Source organism: Nanorana parkeri, unplaced genomic scaffold, assembly GCF_000935625.1.
Source record: "Nanorana parkeri isolate BGI_ZX_2015 unplaced genomic scaffold, ASM93562v1 scaffold431, whole genome shotgun sequence".
Lineage (NCBI taxonomy): Eukaryota > Metazoa > Chordata > Amphibia > Anura > Dicroglossidae > Nanorana > Nanorana parkeri.
The window spans coordinates 20990-40717 of record NW_017306699.1 but is presented as its reverse complement, the minus strand read 5'-3'; the positions used below and the strand labels follow the sequence as shown (position 1 = coordinate 40717).

Sequence of the window (19728 nt, the reverse complement as noted above, 5' to 3'; positions counted from 1 at the left end):
AGGCATACAACATACAGGCCCCTCAACAATGTATCTGCTTTCAGTACTCCAGAAAAAAAGAATTGTACTTTTAAGAAGTAGTTTTACAAGCTATGCAAATGCACCAATTCATATATGTACGTACAATTAAGTTCATTTGTTTGATTTTTTTTTTTCTTTTTCTTTACAGGTTCCTTTAACCGAAGAAGGCGAAATTCCATATTTGTCACTGTGACCCTTTTCATTGTCTCCACTTTAATTTTAACGGTGGGTCTGGCAGCAACCACTAGAACAGAGAATGTCACAGTAGGAGGTTACTATCCAGGTGTAATTGTAAGTTCAAATTTAAGATTATTTTTTTTTACCTGGGTATAGTTATATACGTTATAGATTTTTATATAATAGCTTTTTCCTTTACAGGGTGTTTAAATTACTTACATGAATAAATATAGCGTGTAAACTTTAATTATATATGTTTATAACTATATATTAATGATATATACAGTATCTCTGCATGTAAACAACTTTATATAATTTATAACATTTATCATTGGGTGCTAAAATAGAACTCTAGTATGGAAATTTAATCTTTTACCGTACACGCTGCTGAAATTAAAATCTTTTCTGATCCCCAGGATAACCATAACAGTAAAGAATATGCTGGGAGCTGAACTTCCAGCTTCTGTAATGAGTCCTCCATGCAGTGGCTTTCTATGAAGAATTCAGTAGGGTCTGGTGAGGCCAGCCTTATGAGACAGTAAACTAAACTGGATTTTTATGATGATGTACAGCTGGATGGTTACCATATTTTAAGTCTTCCATCAAGTGTCTACATCTGCAATGTTCAAGACCAGGGATCCTCAACTCCCGTGCTGTGGACCAGTACTGGTCCGTGACCTGTTAGGAACTGGGCCGCAGCAGATGGCAGTCTCCTTGGCCATGGCTGGATTAACATAGGGGCTTGTGGAGTTCCCGCTCCAGGCCTGCCCCTGCACATAGGCCCAGCTGGCCCGGATCGCCTTGGTATGCCTGATGGCAATCCGGGCCGGCTACAATCAGGCAGAGGTGGCCCTAGTGAGGAGCAAGTGGGCACCTGATTAGAGAGCTGTTTCTGCTGCGCCCGTAGCCACCAGTGAGACTCTCTGGACCTCTGGTGAGAGTCCGCACTGGCCACCTGAGATCTTCACCTAAAATCCCTTACTGGCCACCTGAGGGCCCATCTGACCACCTGAAAGCCCGCACTGGTCACCTTAGAGCCCACACTGGCCATCTGAGAGTCGCACTGCCCACCTGAGAGCCCCACAGACCACCTAAAAGCCCAAACTGGTCACCAGAGAGCCCGACTGACCACCCGAAAGCCCATACTGGCCACCTGAGAGCTCAGGGCTCCCACTGATTGTGAGTTGTATAATTATTTATTTATGACAATAACAATAATAGAAATAAAGTGCACAATAAATGCGCGTAAATCATCCCAAAACCATCACCCACAACCCCCCACCCCCAGTCCTTGGAAAACTTTTCTTCCACGAAACCGGTCCCTGTTGCCAAAAAGGTTGGGGACCGCTGTTCTAGACAACCTGGCCACACTGCAGTTCAATGGAACGTACAATTTCAGCCTGGGTCGAATCATGTCAGTAACTGGGGAGAGCTGTTAAGAGCATATTTTGTGGACACAAACAAAGAAAAAACTTTAAAGGACCAGAAAATTAGTAAGGGCCACTGGAGGTTTACAGAGCAGATCTGGTACCTTAAAGAGAACTTTACAGTAAAACGCAAGGTCAGGATATTAGACCCAGGCCCCCTCCCCTGTGAAAATTGTGGCTTTGCCAACCAACACACCTTACTAGGACTTGCTGCATCCAAAGATGCACAGCAGAGCACAAAGCAGGTCAAACTCAGCCTCTGAACTGCCATGGGTACTGCTCAATCAAAGGCAGTGGGATTTTGCTGACTTTCGTTTGGTGTGCGTTCCAAATGCCGGAAAACAACGCCCATGGATATGAGCCTGTAGACTTCCTAAAAAAGAGTTAGCTGCTTCCACTTTCTATTATCTCCGAAGAGCTGAAATATCAGTTTTTGATGGACTGAACCTTTAACTGTTTAATCTCTTAATCTCACATTTTAGAGGAAGCGAGTTTGTACACCACTTAGATGTCTTCTGTATGATTTTAACAACATACTACAAGTTTCTGCTTATCTTCCTTCAGCTTGGATTTGGATCCATACTTGGAATCATTGGATCAAATTTAATAGAAAATAAAAGACAGATGGTAAGTGAAAAAGGGAAAAACAAAATGACAATCCTGTAGATACATTGTAGGGAAAAAGGAAATGCATAGAACTATCAAGTATGGCCTGCAAGTGTACAATACAATAATTGTTAACTTGACTATATTTGGTACCTGTATCAAGAACACTTCAACCAGCATCTATTTAATTACTATTATTTCCATCTATAGAAAACTAACTAGTTTGTAAACATAGGCGTGTGCAGGTGATATCCTACACAGCCCTGGTAATACCGCACACAGCCCTGGTAAGACTCTGCACAGTCTCCTGAGACTCAGCACATCCCACCAGAGACCCCGCACAGCTCAGCTGAGACCCTTCACAGCCCCCCTGAGACCATGGAGACATCAGGCTGCCGCCCCGGAGCAACACAGAGTGTGTAGCTTCATATTATACTGCATTGCTGTATAATGTATTGCTGGTATGTGTAGTCCTCTATAGCTGGTGGTATTCTGCATTGCTGTATAACGTTTTGCTGCGGATTGTAGTCCTCTATAGCTGGTGGTATTCTGCATTGCTGCATAACATATTGCTGAGATTTGTAGTCCCTCTACATCTTGGAGTCAGTGGAAGAACTACTAGGAATGCAGCAATTCCATGTGGGACCAGGCCCTGGCACTTCGCCACTGTCTTAAAATCATTGGTCTGTATTCTCATAGAAAAATGTTACATGACACTAAAAGAAAAGTAATTGGTATCGGCCTCCATGGGGGATCAGTCTCTTTAGATCCGCTTTTGTGCTCTCTTCTTTTGGTGCGGCGGCGCCCCTCCTGATCCACCGCGGAGGCTTAAAATCACAGCCGAGAAAAAAGAAGCTAAATTAACAAAGCAGCACTGGTGAATGAGGCGATTTGAAGCCTCACATCTGCGGGGGATCAGTAAGGCTACTGCCGCGAGAAATTAAGAGAGCCCAGAAGTGTGGGGTGGCGATTCTTTGGATGGACAACTTCTCACAGGTGGGTATGGGGGAGCATCTCAGAGTCTTTGCCCCGGGTGATGGAATGTCTAGCTTCGCCACTGGGTACGTGAACATTCACAGTCACTCCAATAGATTTCAAATTACAGACATGGAGGCGTAACTTTTTTAAATTTGAGCCTCATAGTTAGATATGGAGATTCTAGTTAACAAAACATTACACACTTTATTGCAATGCCCAGTTTTTAAAAACACTACCTATTATTCCTGTCAGAAAACTTGCTGACTTGATGTGGCCTTTAAAAACAGTATTGGCAAGACACCAGTAAATGAAGCACGCAGCTTATGAAATATTAAACTGCATTATATTTCTGTTCTTATTTTTTGATCTGAAGAGACCACTATCTTGATCAGGGGAAAGAGTAGATAAAGATGGTGAGGTTCATCAGACTAGCTGGTACTGGGCTTATGTTATACATACTTCACAAATATTATACAGTATAAACTCAAAGCAAAGGTGAATTACCTAAAGCTACTCTGTTACAACCTAAAAGCTAAAAAATGACTGCTTGCAAAAGAAGGCTTTTAATGTTTAGCTGTCCCATCGCCTGTGTTGCTGATCTTTGCTTATTTGCATTCTTGATCTACTGCTGAGAACAATATTCTGCATCCAACACATGTTGGATTCCCGATCCGCTGCTGCACGCTGTGCATCTATCCTCTAGCGCACACATGTCAAACTCAAGGCCCAGGGGCCGAATCCGGCCCATCAGGCCATTTCCTAGACTTCTACTTTCAGATCTAGGTATTAAGTTATTACTAAAACCAATGATAATCGAATGCAGAGGCAATTATGATAAAGATTAGATACATTTTTATATAGGCCCTTTGAGGGCAACCATAATGTTGATGCGGCCCTCGATTAAATTGAGTTTGACACCCCTGCTCTAGCGGTTACATCTTAGCAGAGCTGGGGCAAATTCAGCGAGGATGTCAAAATGCGCGTCCCCCCAAATATTTTTTATTTTTTTACTGCCAAAAACTAACACAAAGTGAAAATGTTTACATACAAAGTGCAAATAATAAAAGAACCAAAAAAGCTAGGGCAAGGGAATAACTGAGTTAATAAAAATAATAAGGTATAATTAAAAATTATTCTGCAAATTGGCCCTTTTTATGAAGGTACTAGAATCATGTTTCTGGTACAAAGCATTTTTTTAAATTAATGCTACAAACACAAACAAGCCTACATACAAATGTTTAAAAAAAATACCATAATAATAGAATTAATTAAAAAATTCAAGTGAAGGTCATGGCTGAGCAATAGAGGCCGGAATAGCTCCTGTTCCAGCTGCGCTCCTGCAGCATGGCACCCAAGCCCAGAGCTTCCTCTGCCTCGGCCCTGCATTTAGGACAGAGTAGTGAGATAATGGCTAGCGGATGGACAGAAAGTAAGTGGAAACTCTCTAGTAAGGAAAACATTTAAAGTGGTTCTAATGCTTCAGTACTTAGCCAAAGTTTTGGCTGGAGTTCCACTAATGGAATGATTGCTCAAGTGGATCTGACGCTCCTGATGCCAAGAATGACTGGCCAAAATGACAAATCATTTGGCAGGTAAAACAGTAAAACACATGTATTTCTATTGTGTATTTAACTGTTTGCGTGGAGTGTTACTTAAATATTGAATTTATTCCTTGACTGTGTTTTGTATGGTTTTGGGGCACCATAATTGCAAGTTAAAAATTTGATTTTTAGAAATGCATTTAGTAATCAAGTTATATATTTTTTTAATTAAATTGTTTTTACAAGTAAGGCAAAAATATAAATTGTAATTGTCATATTTATGGGCAGCCTAACAGTGAAGGCTAGTGTGGGGTGAGTTAGATCTTCCTTTTCTTCAAGAAATATCAGTGCTGTTGCTATCCCCCCAAAACATCCTGTTTAATAAAACTAGTTATGAATCAGCTTAAGATAATATAGAGCATAGTGTATAGCATGTACATTACAGTGGTTACAATCTGCAGGGGCCAGGATTATAATGTACACCATACTGTATATAGCAAACCTCCGGCCCTCCAGCTGTGGTGGAACTAAAAATCCCATGAGACATTGCAAGATTCTCACAGCCACAGACATGACTCCTAAAGAGAGATGCATCATGGGATTTGTAGTTTCACCACAGCTGGAGGGCCGGAGGTTTGCTACCCCTGCTGTATACAGTGCAGGGGACAAAATTGTGAACGCAGTGCAGGGATCAGGAATATAACGTACAACATAGTGTATGCAGTGCAGGGAACAGGTCTGTAATGTACACAATAGGATATGCAGTGCAGGGTTCAAGTGTATAATATACAACATCAGGGCTGGATTTCCCACAAGGCCAACCGAGACCCGGCCTCGGGGTGGCAGGGAGCAGCAGGGCTGTGGAATTCCTATCTCCCAACGCCCGGGATATGAAGTTCCAGGCACCGGGTGGGTAGTTGTTTTCTACATTTAGCCCTGCTTTGGGCAAGCAGGGCTAAATGTACAGCGGGGAAGCTGCTCGTTCATTTACAAGTGATCTCGGCGATGTTGCCGAGATCACTTGTATGCAGCCTGCAGGTCTGTACTCTACTGCCACCCCTATATTGGAAGCGACAGGTTCAATAAAGAAAACCGGTCACCTCCAAATGCAATCACACAGGGGCTTGTTAGTTCCTTTGTGATAGCAATAAGGTTAAATGAAACATAAATAAATAAAAATTGATAAAAAATAATAAAATAAATAAAAACAAAAAAAATCTGTAAAAAATAAGAAATAATAATTAAAATAAATAAAAAAATTATAAAAAATTAAAAAGTAAAAAATAATAAGACAAATACAAATTTAAACAAGTACAAAAATAAATACAAATAAAAAAATTAAAAAGTGATAAAAAAATAAAAACGAACCCTAACGTGTCTGCCACCTGGTTGCCATTCACTATTGGGGCGCTATATGAGATCTACCAACGAAAAAAAAACTCCCTCTCTCTCTCCTGGCTGTCTCTCCTTGCTCATCCTCCTGGCTGTCTCTCCTCTGTCTCCTGGCTGTCTTTCCTCGCTCTCTCTCTCTCCTGGCTGTCATTCCTCGTTTTTTCTCCTGGCTGTCTCTCTTCGCTCTCTTGGCTGTCTTTCCTCTCTCTCCTGTCTATCTCTCCCCGCTCTCTCTCCTGGCTCACCTTGCTGTATTGTGCACCAGGCTGTGTAAACTAATATTCTTTGATGTAATACATAGCACTTCAACCACCAGTATCCACCAGAAAGGGAGCTTGGCTCAGCAGACTCAGGCTAATAGGTAATCATGTGTGCACAGCTAAATAAATATACCAAAATGGAATAAAGGGGCCGCCATTCACACCCTTCATGATCTACCGGCATCAGCTTTGAGAGCTACTGGTAGATCACGATCTACCTAATGGGCACCCCTGGTATACACGGTACAGGGATCAGGAGTATAATGTACAACATAGTGAATGCAGTAAAGGACTATTTAAGATACAGGTAGCTCTGTGTACAGAATGCAGTGGTTAGTAATATTATGCCCATTTCTGCTGGTCAGTCGGAGAAAATATGCCTCAAAGTTGGTGTAAGAAAGTGGAGTAATAGACCCCCAGCTCGATCCTAAAATGGCTATCTGTTCTTTGCTTCCTCCCACAGAGTACTCACAGTGCCCTGGTGTCTATGTGGGTTCACAGTGTGGGTAGTATGCATGCATAATGTGAGTGTGTGACTGCAGTGGCGTAACCAGAGTTCTGGGCGCCCGGGGCATTTTTTTTTCCGCCCCCTCCCCCCATTATATAAACAACCACTGGAACTGTACCCTGCACCTCCCCCCCCCACACACACATGTTTTTATTTTAATTTTTTTTCACTTTCGGCATTTAGCCGAAAGTGCCATTTTCGGCCGGCGCCCCCCCTTCACTTTTCGCCCGGGGCCCGCGCCCCTGCTGCACCCCCGGTTGTTACGCCACTGTGTGACTGTGTTACCCCACCCCCTGCCACACACAAGCACAGAGCAATGCACTGAGTTGTCTTAGAGTATAGGAATTAATATTACTGAGTAATGTGATGTGCATATGAATGAGTTGTGGGCACAACGTAACAGGGCAGGGCTGCTAGCCAGAGGTAGTGACAGACTCGGTGAGCCTCTCGCTGTGCCCCCCTAGACACAGCCGCTTCTGAACAACTTAGGTATAATATCATATAATATATATCTTCCTACCATAAGTTTGTTTTAAAGGATATCTAAACCCAGAAATGTGGTGTCCTTGTTGCTTGTTACCTGTGTATGTTTCAGTTAATTATTAATTCCCCTCCAGACTCCATGTAATAGAGCTATAGAGAGGCAGACATGTGTAAAGTCTTGCCCGGGTAACAACATGGCTCACTCCATAGGAACAGTGGAGGAGTAAGTGTAGCTACCCTAACAAGTGTGTTACTTACAGGATTACCAGGTGAAAATAAAAGGAGAAAAGCCTAAAAAAAAGAAAACCAATATAGCCAACTTATCTGAGGACTGGTGAGCTGCAATAAAGTACATTTTTGCTTTTTGGGTTTAGATATGCTTTAACCTCCCTGGCGGTATTCCCGAGTGTAGCTCGGGGTTACTTTTCCATACCATAAGCGGTAACCCCGAGCTACACTCGGGAATGCCGCATAGCATTTACTTACCTTGTCCCTCGAGCCGCGCTGTGTTCTGCGGCCGATGGCGGCTTCCGTCTTCCGGGTTCTGTCCCTTGCGAGCGTACGTGTCGCAGGGGGGCGGAACCGGCGGCATATTCAAAAAAAATAAAAAAACGACAAAGACAAAAACAATTCGGGAAAGAAAATAGACCGAAAAATGACATGAAAAAAATACTAAATCATACCGCCAGGGAGGTTAAATCAGTGATTATATATTTTGTTTCTGCAAATGATAATCTATGTGCATGTTTCAATGATTAAACCATAATCTTATTTCTAATATGAAAAAACTGTATCTCATTATTAATGTACTTTATTATAAATTACTTCTATTTGCAGCTTGTTGCATCTATAGTTTTTATCAGTTTTGGAGTGATTGCGGCTTTTTGCTGTGCCATTGTGGATGGTGTTTTTGCTGCCAGACATCTAGTAAGTATTCTAAATACATACCTTTTTAGGGAACCTGTCACAAAGCATAATACAAAAGCAAGATATATATATAGAAGCTGCCCCCCTTTGACGCTAATATGATACCCAGACAGTGAGCCTTTGCCGAAAGTGTTATGTAGCCTAAGAGTTTTGAGAGTGGTTGCTTCCATCTGAGGCATCTCTTACAGCTATTTTGATTAGTAACATGTTCCAGCAAGTAATTGTGCCCTGGCATCTCTTTAAAATAAACGGCATTGCTAAGTCTTTATTACAGGAAGATCCTGCACAAAGGCAGATTCTTTGTGGATTACTGCACAGATCTGGAAGAAATACACAAAGCACACCAAAATTCAAGAATACAAGTCTCTTCTAATTGGTCAATATGTGCCTCTCCCAGAGTTTAGCTTAAAAAATGCAATGTTCGCCAATGGGGAATAGCTGCTCACCATGCCAGGTATGCAAGCTGGTATCTTAATGGCAATTTGGTTATGAGCCTGCCATGGAGATACCAGTCTGCATGCTCCTTAATGTAAGGAAGGTTTTGAGGGGTCCTGCTAACAATGGGTAATCCTCTTAAACCATGTGTTCCTGATACTGATAAGACATTAGACCCTTCAGCATCCCCAGTGGCCAGGGAAGAGTGCTGGTTTAGGGCCACCAAGCTTATGTGCCACCTATCTACCCCCCATGAGGGAATGAAAGTAGTGAACTGCCCTTTTATGGTTATAAATTATATGAACACAATTAAAACAAAACGTAAATGTTTTAATGTAGCTAATATTCACTTTATAGGATCCAGCAGCAACTTAGAATGTCCTCCAGAGAGTCTTCTTCCAAAACAGGAAGCAAAAGCTTCCTTCCACCTTCAATTGAGATGTGAGGGGGTATTGCTAGATCATTGCCAAGATTTGGGTTAATATCAAATACGAATTTACAGTCAGTACTGTTACAGGGAAAATATGGGCAGTCACCTCCGCAGAGTTCAGGGGAACCTTTTGGATTCTGCTTTGGTAGAGACACATCAGGGAAACTTTTTCAGAGCCACTGGATCCTGGAAGGCAAATATTACTTAAAATGCTACATTCAATTTTAAGTGTTTCAGTGTGATTTGCATGGTCACATTCACTAGGTGCACTTTTGCTCTAGTAGGGTTAATAAATAAGGAGGGCTTTAGAAGTGTACCCCATTGATCTATACTTTAAGGTCCAGTCACACCACATGCATTGTGTTCAGTGCAGCCCCAAAGCAAGGCAAGGCAATTTGCCTTGCGACGGATGGGCACCATTTACACTATCACGTTGCTAGTGTACTGTGCACTGAAAAAAAGTACGGCATACCATATTTTTTTTCAGCACAGCGGGATGCGATGCAGAACAACCTCCTTGTACTCCGCTTGTACTCCACTTGTACTCACCCAGTCATGTAGAACATTATTTTAAAACGTGATTGGATGGTTGTAGTGAGCACTGATTTAATGAGCTACATAAAATATATACTCGTTTAAAAAAAAAACAATTATCTACCTAGTGATCATGGTTATTTGACCCCGATTTGTCTGACAAAGCAGCGTTGCCTATACACTACCCTTTAATAAAAAGCTGTCTCTCTGTAACCCTATTTAAAAAGAGATGGTTTTCTAAATGATGTCTAAGAAAAGAGAAAAAGACAATCTTTTGACCTACATTTTCCTTTCATGGAGTATGCTGCTGACAATGTAGAACCTATAAAGACTATTTCATTAGTGCCTGGAATGTTCTGCATCTTTTTTCAATAAATCTTCAAAAAAATCTTCGAACCTGTTTTTTTTTCTGGTCACAAAGGAATAAATCACCCATAGTCATGAAGGGGTTCAAAGGGGAACTTCAGACAATAATGAGGTGTGAAATGAACCATTAGTGTTAACTGCTGCATTTATTTTCTTCCACAGTGTTAACACCTTATACACATTGCTTTTTCCATGTGAGAAAAAGGAAATGCTAGGTGTTAATAAAGTCAATTCAGGTTAGTAAACCTGTCTTTAAAGAAACATGGTTAGGTTAGGATACTAGTTCCCTGGATTTCAATCATTTGAGTCGCTTTCCTGGACTATATAGATCCCAGTCCTTCAAACCTTGGACTATATAGATCCTTCTAAGTCCTTCTAACATTACTCTGCTTCTTATCTGTATACATGTTCTGGGTCATTGACTAAAAACATTAACACCAGAGGGTCAGAATAACAACCAGGAAATTAGCATTTTCAGAAAGAGCTCAGCAGTGGTAGTATGATTTTTAGTATGATTAATTTATTCTACCCTGCTTTAAAAAAAGAGTAACACTGTGAAAATATCTCGAAATCATTTAACATCATGTCTTCTATTAGTGACCACGTTATGGAAGCAATACCTAATTGCCTTATGCAAGAATAAACATTTGATGCCCAACACAGTTCCTCTAACATGACAGAACATTGCTGGACCATGCAATACTAGCTGAGGCTCCATCCACACATGAGCGGCTTTCCATGCGTATTTGGTCGTACAGTGTGCATTGTTCAGAGTATTGCGGCGTCCATGCAGAACGAAACCCTGCATCCTGCAAAATAGTCCAAGCACGATTTTATGGATGGATTCCGCATGTTCCGGCTATAGTAATAGCCGCATATGTGCGGAATCTGCACGTATGTTAACGTTTGTGCGGTTTCGTTCCGTGAAACAAAAGTGCATAAAACGCTACCGCTATGTGTGAATCGAACCTTATTCTTGTTTGGAGTCGGTAGGAAATTAAAGCAAATTTAATGGCCACATTTTCTTTATTCCAGTAAGTGAAAAAGCTTTGTGGATGTGGGCGTTTAATTCACACAAAGTAAAATTAGCAAACTATAATAAAACCTGAAACATTTTCCTAAATCTAATGATATTCACATACATTACAAATGAAAATACATGTGATGTTATCCCACTCTTGGCATGTGAAAAATTATATCACAGTTTAATAAACTAAGGACATTATGCTTCTTGTTTTTTTTCTGTTGGTATGCAAAGGTGGAGGCTAAGCGTGATTTGATGATTGCCTTTTTTAACCCTTCTATCTGATAGTAATTATAAAATTGAAAGTGTGTCCAGCCAAATTTTTTGTTTTTGTTTAGGATAGAGTTCGAAAATAGTTAGAAGTTCTGTTGGGTTTTTACTGATATCCAGGGATCCGTTAGTGGACTTATTGTCCAGGTAAGTGAGGGTAAGTCTCGAACAGCAGTACAGACAGAAATTAAAACTATTTTAGTAGAGTCGGGGAAGGATAAAACCATATAAGATTTGTATTACTGTTTGTGCCCTGGTTGCAGATTTCCCCCCATTATTGTCTGGGAAAACTGTTGGTACTGCGACAGAGATTTTAAAAAAGTTCTCTAAGGTTGAGTTCACATGAGCGGCAGCCTCCACTACTCCCTGAAAAGTGATGTGTGGTGGATCACTTTTCAGAGGGCGATGGAGCAGTGGTCAGGAGGTGCCCCCTGAATGCAATTACAAAAAAAAAAAATTCCAATGGGGATTTTCTATTGCAGTACTGCAACTGGGTGCCCACAGGGTTGCAGCGCGGACCCATTCATTGCAATGATTGTGATTGACAAGCGCCACCGCTTGCCAAATGTAACATGCTGTATATGCTGCCCATACGAACAAGGCCTTACAGAGCCCCGGACAGCAGTAAAAACTAGATTGGTGTTCTAATCCTTCCACGCTTTGTCCAAAACTAACAAAAGGTTTTGGCTGGACATACACTTTGACATGGAGTTCCATCCAAAACATTTTAATTTCTTTTAGATTTAAATAACGAAAATGCTATCATAAAAAAAGGCCAAGATATGCTATAGTATACTTAAAATAAAAAATGAAACATAAATTCAATTTCTCTATTCTGAAGGATCTCAGACCTATCTATGCAGGCAAATGTCGATACTTTACCTCTTCAGATGAGGATCGCTCCACTGACACTACTGAGGTGAGTTGACATGATCTATACCCCGCTCCCCCAAATTGAATCTTTTGGAATGTTAAAGGATTACTGCTTCCTTTCTGATTTCCTCTCTTAGGTGATGTGCCAGATGCCAACTCGAGGATCTTGTTCACTGAAAGTAAAAAGCAACACCTGTTATTGCTGTGAACTATATAACTGTGGGAGGTAAATTAACATGCAGTGTGTTTTTCTGCCTTTATGAATATGTATGCTGTCATATAATTATTAGTGATGGGTGAACCTGCCCAGGTTGATTAATTGAAGCTTCAGCGAATCTGGTTTGTGACAAATCCCCTTGAAGTAATGGGGGGGGGGGGCCGTTTATTGGCTCCTGGAAGTGATCAGGCAGCTTTACAGACTGTTTACCGGGGTCCACTGCTGCTGACGTATGACATAAGTAGGTGCCAGCGAAAGGGTTGAAATACATGACCGGTTGCAACAGAGATCCGAGAACATAAATGGAGATGGATTGGATATGTTTTGCGAAAGGCCGCAAATTAATTCTGTAGACAGGATTGGAATCACCAAGGACAGCGCAGGAGAGGCTGACCCAGAGGCTTCTGGCAGAGCCTATATGATGATATCAAGGCTGTTGACATGAACCTGACCTGGCTGCAGGTCAACTCAAAAGCTTGGAACCATCAACAGTAGAAATCATTCACTTCAGCCCTACGTTGCTTAATGGAGCAGGATATATAACTAATCTAAGAGACAATGGCAACAAATATTGTACCGCGACTAAACATTATGTAAGCAGCTTTGTGAGGCAGCAATGGAAGAGGGAGAAACAAGGCAGATATTATCTTAAAAAACACCATTAGAGTGTATTATCTGAGAGACAATAGCCACAAATATTGTACAGTGGCTGAACAGTATGTTAGCAGCTTGGTTAGGCTGCAATATAAGAGGGAGAGATGAGGCATGGATTATAAATATTAGAGTGTATTATCTGAGACACAATAGCCACAAATATTTTTGAGTGCCTGGGCACCTGAATAATCCCCAAACTTTGAGACACCTAGCAGGGTTTACCCTGCAGTTAACATTAGATATTTTGCAGCTAAGGTCAAGCTACAGAAACATTGTGTGCCACCTTTAGACCCAGAGCACCAGAATAGGCCAGGAGAGGTGACAGAGCTGGTAATTGGGGCAGGTATCAAATATTTTTGTACACTTAAAGTAGAACTGAATCCAAAACGTTTTCCTATTTTTATTTCCTATTTTTGGATAGAGTAAGGGAGGGTTATAACCCCTATGAGTTTTTTTTGTCATCTGTGGCTGATTGGAGAGATTTCTCTTCACTTCCTGTCCGATAGCCACAACAGGAAGTGAGTGGAAATTCCTCCAAAATTAGGGAAATCCCTGGTGGTTAGCAGGGTCACCAAAACTAGTGTCCCCATTGGAAGAGTTGCCCTCTTTTTCTGTTCTGATGACAACACAAAATTTGGAATTTGTTTTTTAATTTTAACCTTCAGTGATAACAGTCACTAGGACAAATAGAGAGGTCGAATCAGCCAAACAGATAAACAGACAGCAATAAAAACCTGACAGAGGTTCTAATCCCTCTCCACTCTATCCTATTAAAAAGTTTTGGCTTCAGTTGAACTTTAAAAGCTTAGTCTGTAGCATCAGCAGCATGGGGGTTTTATAGTAATTGGTAATCCAAGAATGGCTCATTTTAATGAAAGTGAGCTGGACACCCAATATTCCATGGGGTCTTCACTTCTGATACTGTGCGCAATAGCGCTGGACCCAATATTGTCAGCAAGCATGTAGTTCAGGTGCTGCCAGTGAGTGCTGTCTGCAGCTGGGCCTGGCCACTGTGGTTTGAGAAAACTCTGAAAAGCAGCTCTGAAGAGTTGCCAGCAGCTCTGGCCCAGAATAGCTTCTGTCCCCCAGGCATACACGCTGCAATACAGAATGGCAGCATTTAACCTGGGATGTTGGAAGTATGGAGCAGCGGAGCTACTCCCTGATCCATAGATCCATAATTTAAAAAATGACAGGAGTCTGCAGGGAGAAGAACCCCATGATTCACGTAAATGTGGTGGTTTGGTTTGGGGCTGGGAGAATTGGCCATGTTTTATTATTTAAACTCTACGCTAAGCCAGCCTTCTCAGCGTGGGTGTTAGTTGGAAATGATCTGATCTTATCAGACATAAAGCCTTTTATTTGAGAGATGAACTTCTCATCTGACATAAGAAAAAAAGGTATGTAAAAGAGCTTGTGTGGCCCTTATCAGTCAGTCAGTCTCCCTTTAATCATTGCATTCTTGGCTATTAGTCACATATACTTTAATTACCATAAAATACATATTTACATGCATCTAGTTTAACATCCTGAACCTTTCTTGATATCAACTATCTGTAATCCCCTGCACAGAAGTACTCAGACCTAGAGAGGGAGCCCTAGGAGCAAATAAGGTTCTGCTACATGTGCTGATGGCGAGCATGCCGATAAGAGGGGAGAGCACACTAAGAAGACTGATTAACCATTTTTAAAGGGGAATCAGCGGGGGGGGCACACGGGGGGGGCAAGGCATAAGCTAGGGGGGGCAATTGCCCCCCCTTGCCCACCTGTAGAGACGCCTATGGTGTCCACTGAGTGGGCAGGGGTATGTTCTTCACATGCTGTGCTGTGGGGGAGAGAAGCCGCCCCCAGGACGAGCTGTGTCGGCCGCACGGCGCCCTTGTTGCCATGGCGCCCTGTTCCGTTGGTGGATGTTTGTACCTGTATTGTTAAATTAAATGTAAACAGATAATATGTGGCTATAACTGGTATAAGTAGATATATTTAGATTATTTTCCCTTTTCCAATCTCTTTAGGGCTGGAATTACAGGACTGTACTATGAGTATATTGATGTAAAAAGCTGCCAAGATGTTATACATCTTTACCACTTGTTGTGGTCAGTTACTATACTGAACATAGTGGGTTTATTCTTGGGTATTATAACAGCTGCAGTACTTGGAGGATTCAAAGACATGGTACGTAGATAACCTTTTCTTTTTTGTTCTACTAATTTCTAAACTACCATATGCCAGAATGCGGAAAGTTAATATAACCTATTACAAAAGCACTGTTATTGCAAAGATACCACTTGTGAAGACTCTTTAGCATCCAGAACACGTCCTGGTGCATCAGATGCCTGATCACACACTCAGTGGTTCGATCTGCACACTACATCACTTTACAAAAATGTCCTATAGTGATGTAGGGGTTGTCGGGAGAACCCATCAACTGTAGTGGGGGATCAGGAATCCAACATTCATGGTAGTGTCAGATTGTGAAGATTTTTAAAGCAGCTGTATCTCTCCAATACAGTGCAGACTGGAGGCATGGGAGAGATACTGTATGTATGCACTTGTTTTAAATGATTACTCTACTGACAGGGTCACTTTAAAAAGGGACCACCACCAAAGCAGTTGGGTGGAAGGTAAGATTAATGCATAACCATGTATCTCCTACCTGTACTCAGTATTCTGTTTGCAGTGCAGTTTGTCTTTGTTGAGCAGATGTTTAAAGTTTTCTCCTGTTGCTTGATTTTGGAAATATAAGGTACTTGAGCCAGGCAAAGCAGATTGGAGGAGGAAAAACTTTGGAAAGTTCTGAAACTAGATAATTGCAGTAACAGTGACAGGTCCTTGATAATGGGGTATATGTTTCACGTCTCTCTGGCATTCTTCTTTATCGAAGAATATTGACCAATAAGTTGAATCCGCAATGGCCTTTACTGAACCACACGTGGGGATTATTGGTGGAAACTCTACATTCGAAATTGTAACTTCATTGTACGTAGAGAACTGATCAATAATGTTTTAGTCACTTGAATGGCTGATCCTTCTGCCACAAGGCTTTAAAACACAAAAAGAAAATGAAGAAGATATTTCATTGTGTTTTTAGGGGCTTAGCATGAGAATTAATATAAACTTCTTTCTTCCTATAGAATCCTAGTATTCCTGCCATTAGTTGTATTGTTGAGACCCCACGCCCTACAGTGCAATACAACACAAGACCACCAGTGCCGTCTTACAATACCTATTACCACAGCACTCCGCACCTGCCACCTTATACTGCCTACGACTTACAGGTATGCTAAGACATCTGCAACAATGATATAGAGTATGTAACAGGAGAGAACCAAGGAATAAACACAGAGCACAGAAAAGGTTACTGGGAAGGGGGAGGTGCCAGAGCGCTGTTCCATGTAACTAAAGGGAGAGAGGGCTAGATACAGAGGGCTGTTCCATGTAACTAAAGGGAGAGAGGGCTAGATACAGAGCGGTGTTCCATGTAACTAAAGGGAGAGAGGGCTAGATACAGAGCGTGTGTTCCATGTAACTAAAGGGAGAGAGGGCTAGATACAGAGCGCTGTTCCATGTAACTAAAGGGAGAGAGGGTTAGCTACAGAGCGCTGTTCCATGTAACTAAGACCCCATTCACACGTAGCGACATACCTTTTGCAGCGGATCCGCACGGCCGGGATAGCGCGACTTTCGGGGCGACGTTCCAGCGACGGTAGCGCAACCTTCTCCGTCGGGCTCCATAGAAAAAGGGCAAAATCGCGCAAAATCCGCAGAAAAAAGGGTCCGGTAGAAGCGACTTGCGACCGCGACGAGCGACATGGAGTTAAGACAGCTCCATTGAATAGCATTGGCCGGCGACTTCTCGCGATATCGCGCGGCGGAAATCGCGCGATAATTCGCTACATGTGAACGGGGCCTAAAGGGAGAGAGGGCTAGATACAGAGCGCTGTTCCATGTAACTAAAGGGAGAGAGGGCTAGATACAGAGCGCTGTTCCATGTAACTAAAGGGAGAGAGGGCTAGATACAGAGCGCTGTTCCATGTAACTAAAGGGAGAGAGGGCTAGATACAGAGCGCTGTTCCATGTAACTAAAGGGAGAGAGGGCTAGATACAGAGCGCTGTTCCATGTAACTAAAGGGAGAGAGGGCTAGATACAGAGCGGTGTTCCATGTAACTAAAGGGAGAGAGGGCTAGATACAGAGCCCTGGGGCCATGCTAAAAAAAATACGAAACATAATTCTGTGTTTAAAAGTCAGAATTCTGTTTCAAACTCAGAATTTTAAACACAGAATTATTATTTTCGTATTTTTTTCGCATGGCCCCAGGGCTCTTCCGTAGAATTTGACATGGTGTCAGCCGCTTGCAGTTCCTCTAAAGCAGAGCTTAGAGTTGGAGAGGAAGTTCATGATTGCACTGCTTCTCCTTTACTATCCAGTCAGAGGCTGGGGGCAGATCCATGACAGCCTGGGTTCAGAGGAAGTGAGTTGAATGATGTTGGCTGTCATTTAGCCTAGAACACGGAGGGCATCTATTGATGGAAAAGAAGTACTAAAGGGAATAGCTCAGGTTTAAGGATTGCAGAAGCTGCTTTTTTAAATGTTTTCTTTAATGAGCTGTTAAGGGTTTGATTGGTAGGGCAAACATATTCTAGTGTGCTAATTACACAAGAAAGAGACAAACCATGGTCTAGTGAGTGAATTCCAGTTCCTTTCTGATATTGGTCCTGAAATGGATTTGTGTTATTATAAGTCCCCCAGTAACAGGTTTACAGGTGTAGTAATATATATTTGAGTTTAAAAATGTTTTCCTAAAGAAATAAAGTTTCACAACGTCAAAAGCAAAAGACAGCCGCATGGTCAGAATTTGCCGACATAATTCAGGCAGTGATTATCTCTTATAAGAAATGAAGTAAGTCTTATAGAACAAGTAAGACGAAATTGTGAAGACGGGCTCTGGCTATTTTTTCAATGTTTGCATATATTTTTATAGGTATTCAATCTTTGTTTTAGAAATAAATATTTCATACAATATAATAAGGCTCTTATTGACACTTTAGAGGAATCCATCTAATAAGACATTAGTCTTTCTGAAAATTACTTGAGAGTGAGCTGTGTAAACAAGACGCCTTTTGTAGCAGGAGGTAAGGAAACTGGAAGCCATACAACAAAGAGCCTAAAGCGCCACCTGCTGGCTGAAAAGGACATAACAGTATATTATGGTGATGATTCAGATTTACCTTAAAAAAAATGTTACTTTGTTTTTTCATCCTGACTAGGGATGTTTAGATACCAGTGCCGATACTTGGCTCGGGGGGGGTTTGCCGCGAACGAGCACATATATGGACCCGCTGATCGCCTATATGTGAAACACCCGGTAACGGGTGTGTGCATTGATCGGGTCTTTTCTGCCCGTGCGTGCCCACTAGGGGGCGCGCGCGAGCAGAAAAAAATCCCCACTGCACTAAGGTAATGCAGCTCTAACCCACATACGTTGCAGTGGACCGTGCAACCGAGCACTACAATGGATTGGGGTGTGCTCCGTTGCCAAAAATGGTGCATATCCTTTTTTTGGATGTTTTGGCACGTTGTCAGCCATTCATTTGAATAAGATGCCTTAATGCAAAGCATGGCAACACAGGATGCTAAGGACTGAATTGGCCTTAAAACCTACACGTGAAGTCTTTTAACGCTGATCACTCTTGTTTGTTCTACAGCATTCCAACGTATTTCCAGCTTCTACACCGTCTGGCTTGTCAGATGATCCTAATTCAACATCACAATCCGGTTCCAGCTTCATGTGGCCATCCGGTGCTCCACCGCGCTATTCTCCACCTTATTTTCCACCAGATGAAAAGCCTCCACCTTACACCCCATGATCTTCACACGTATGGAGCCTTGTCTCCTTAGCAGAAATTTTAGGCCAAACGCCTGCCACATACTATGAACTTTTATAACTTCATGGTATGCATTTAGGATACCTGTGTGGACTGGATGACAGGTGTTGGCTGGGTAAAATGTGTATATATGTGTGCAAGGCACCTAAGATATACAACAGTGACTTTTTCACTTCTGCCAAATTCAAAATGCACATGATCAGCTTTACATGGATGTACTGAAATGGAAAAGTTCATTGGATGGTGCATTCATTTCATTGTTGCACTAGTGCTTCTTTTGTAGTGTGTGTGTGTGTGTGTGTACTTTATGTTATTCTGTGTAGTAATACATGTTTCTTCCTCCTCCACTGGGTGGAAAACTACTCCATGGGAAACCATGCTGACTCCAGCTGTCTTTGGCTCATGCTTCTCCTTTTCAATCAAAGCACCAGCAATGCAAAAGACACAGTGGAGAAATTGGAGACATCCAAGCTTTAGTGTTCAATATAAATTGAGGAATCCTCTGAATGTAATTTTTTTTCTTTCAACATACCATTAAAGTAAACTTACGAAATGAACTGTTTACATCAAAATCCAGGGAAACGATCTCTACATCAAGGACTGAGTAGCTGGGAGTGTCTCATTTTATCATGCAACATTGGTGCCGCTCAACTGTACCATGAGTTTATGATGAGATCACTATGTTACTTCAAAATAAAGTCTTAGGTGCGGAAGCACT

General features: G+C 41.8%; 1 protein-coding gene across 1 annotated transcript in view; it reads left to right on the top strand.

Annotated features, from left to right (window-relative positions):
- The window catches only part of TMEM255A (transmembrane protein 255A), a 60158-nt gene extending 40430 nt beyond the window's left edge, over positions 1–19728 (top strand). Inside the window, exons 2-9 of the mRNA XM_018560086.1 lie at positions 170–312; positions 2190–2252; positions 8231–8320; positions 12221–12298; positions 12390–12478; positions 15139–15298; positions 16258–16401; positions 18831–19728. Coding sequence (XP_018415588.1) covers positions 170–312; positions 2190–2252; positions 8231–8320; positions 12221–12298; positions 12390–12478; positions 15139–15298; positions 16258–16401; positions 18831–18992 — 929 coding nt within the window. The 3' untranslated portion in view covers positions 18993–19728. The remainder of the gene's footprint in view (positions 1–169; positions 313–2189; positions 2253–8230; positions 8321–12220; positions 12299–12389; positions 12479–15138; positions 15299–16257; positions 16402–18830) is intronic.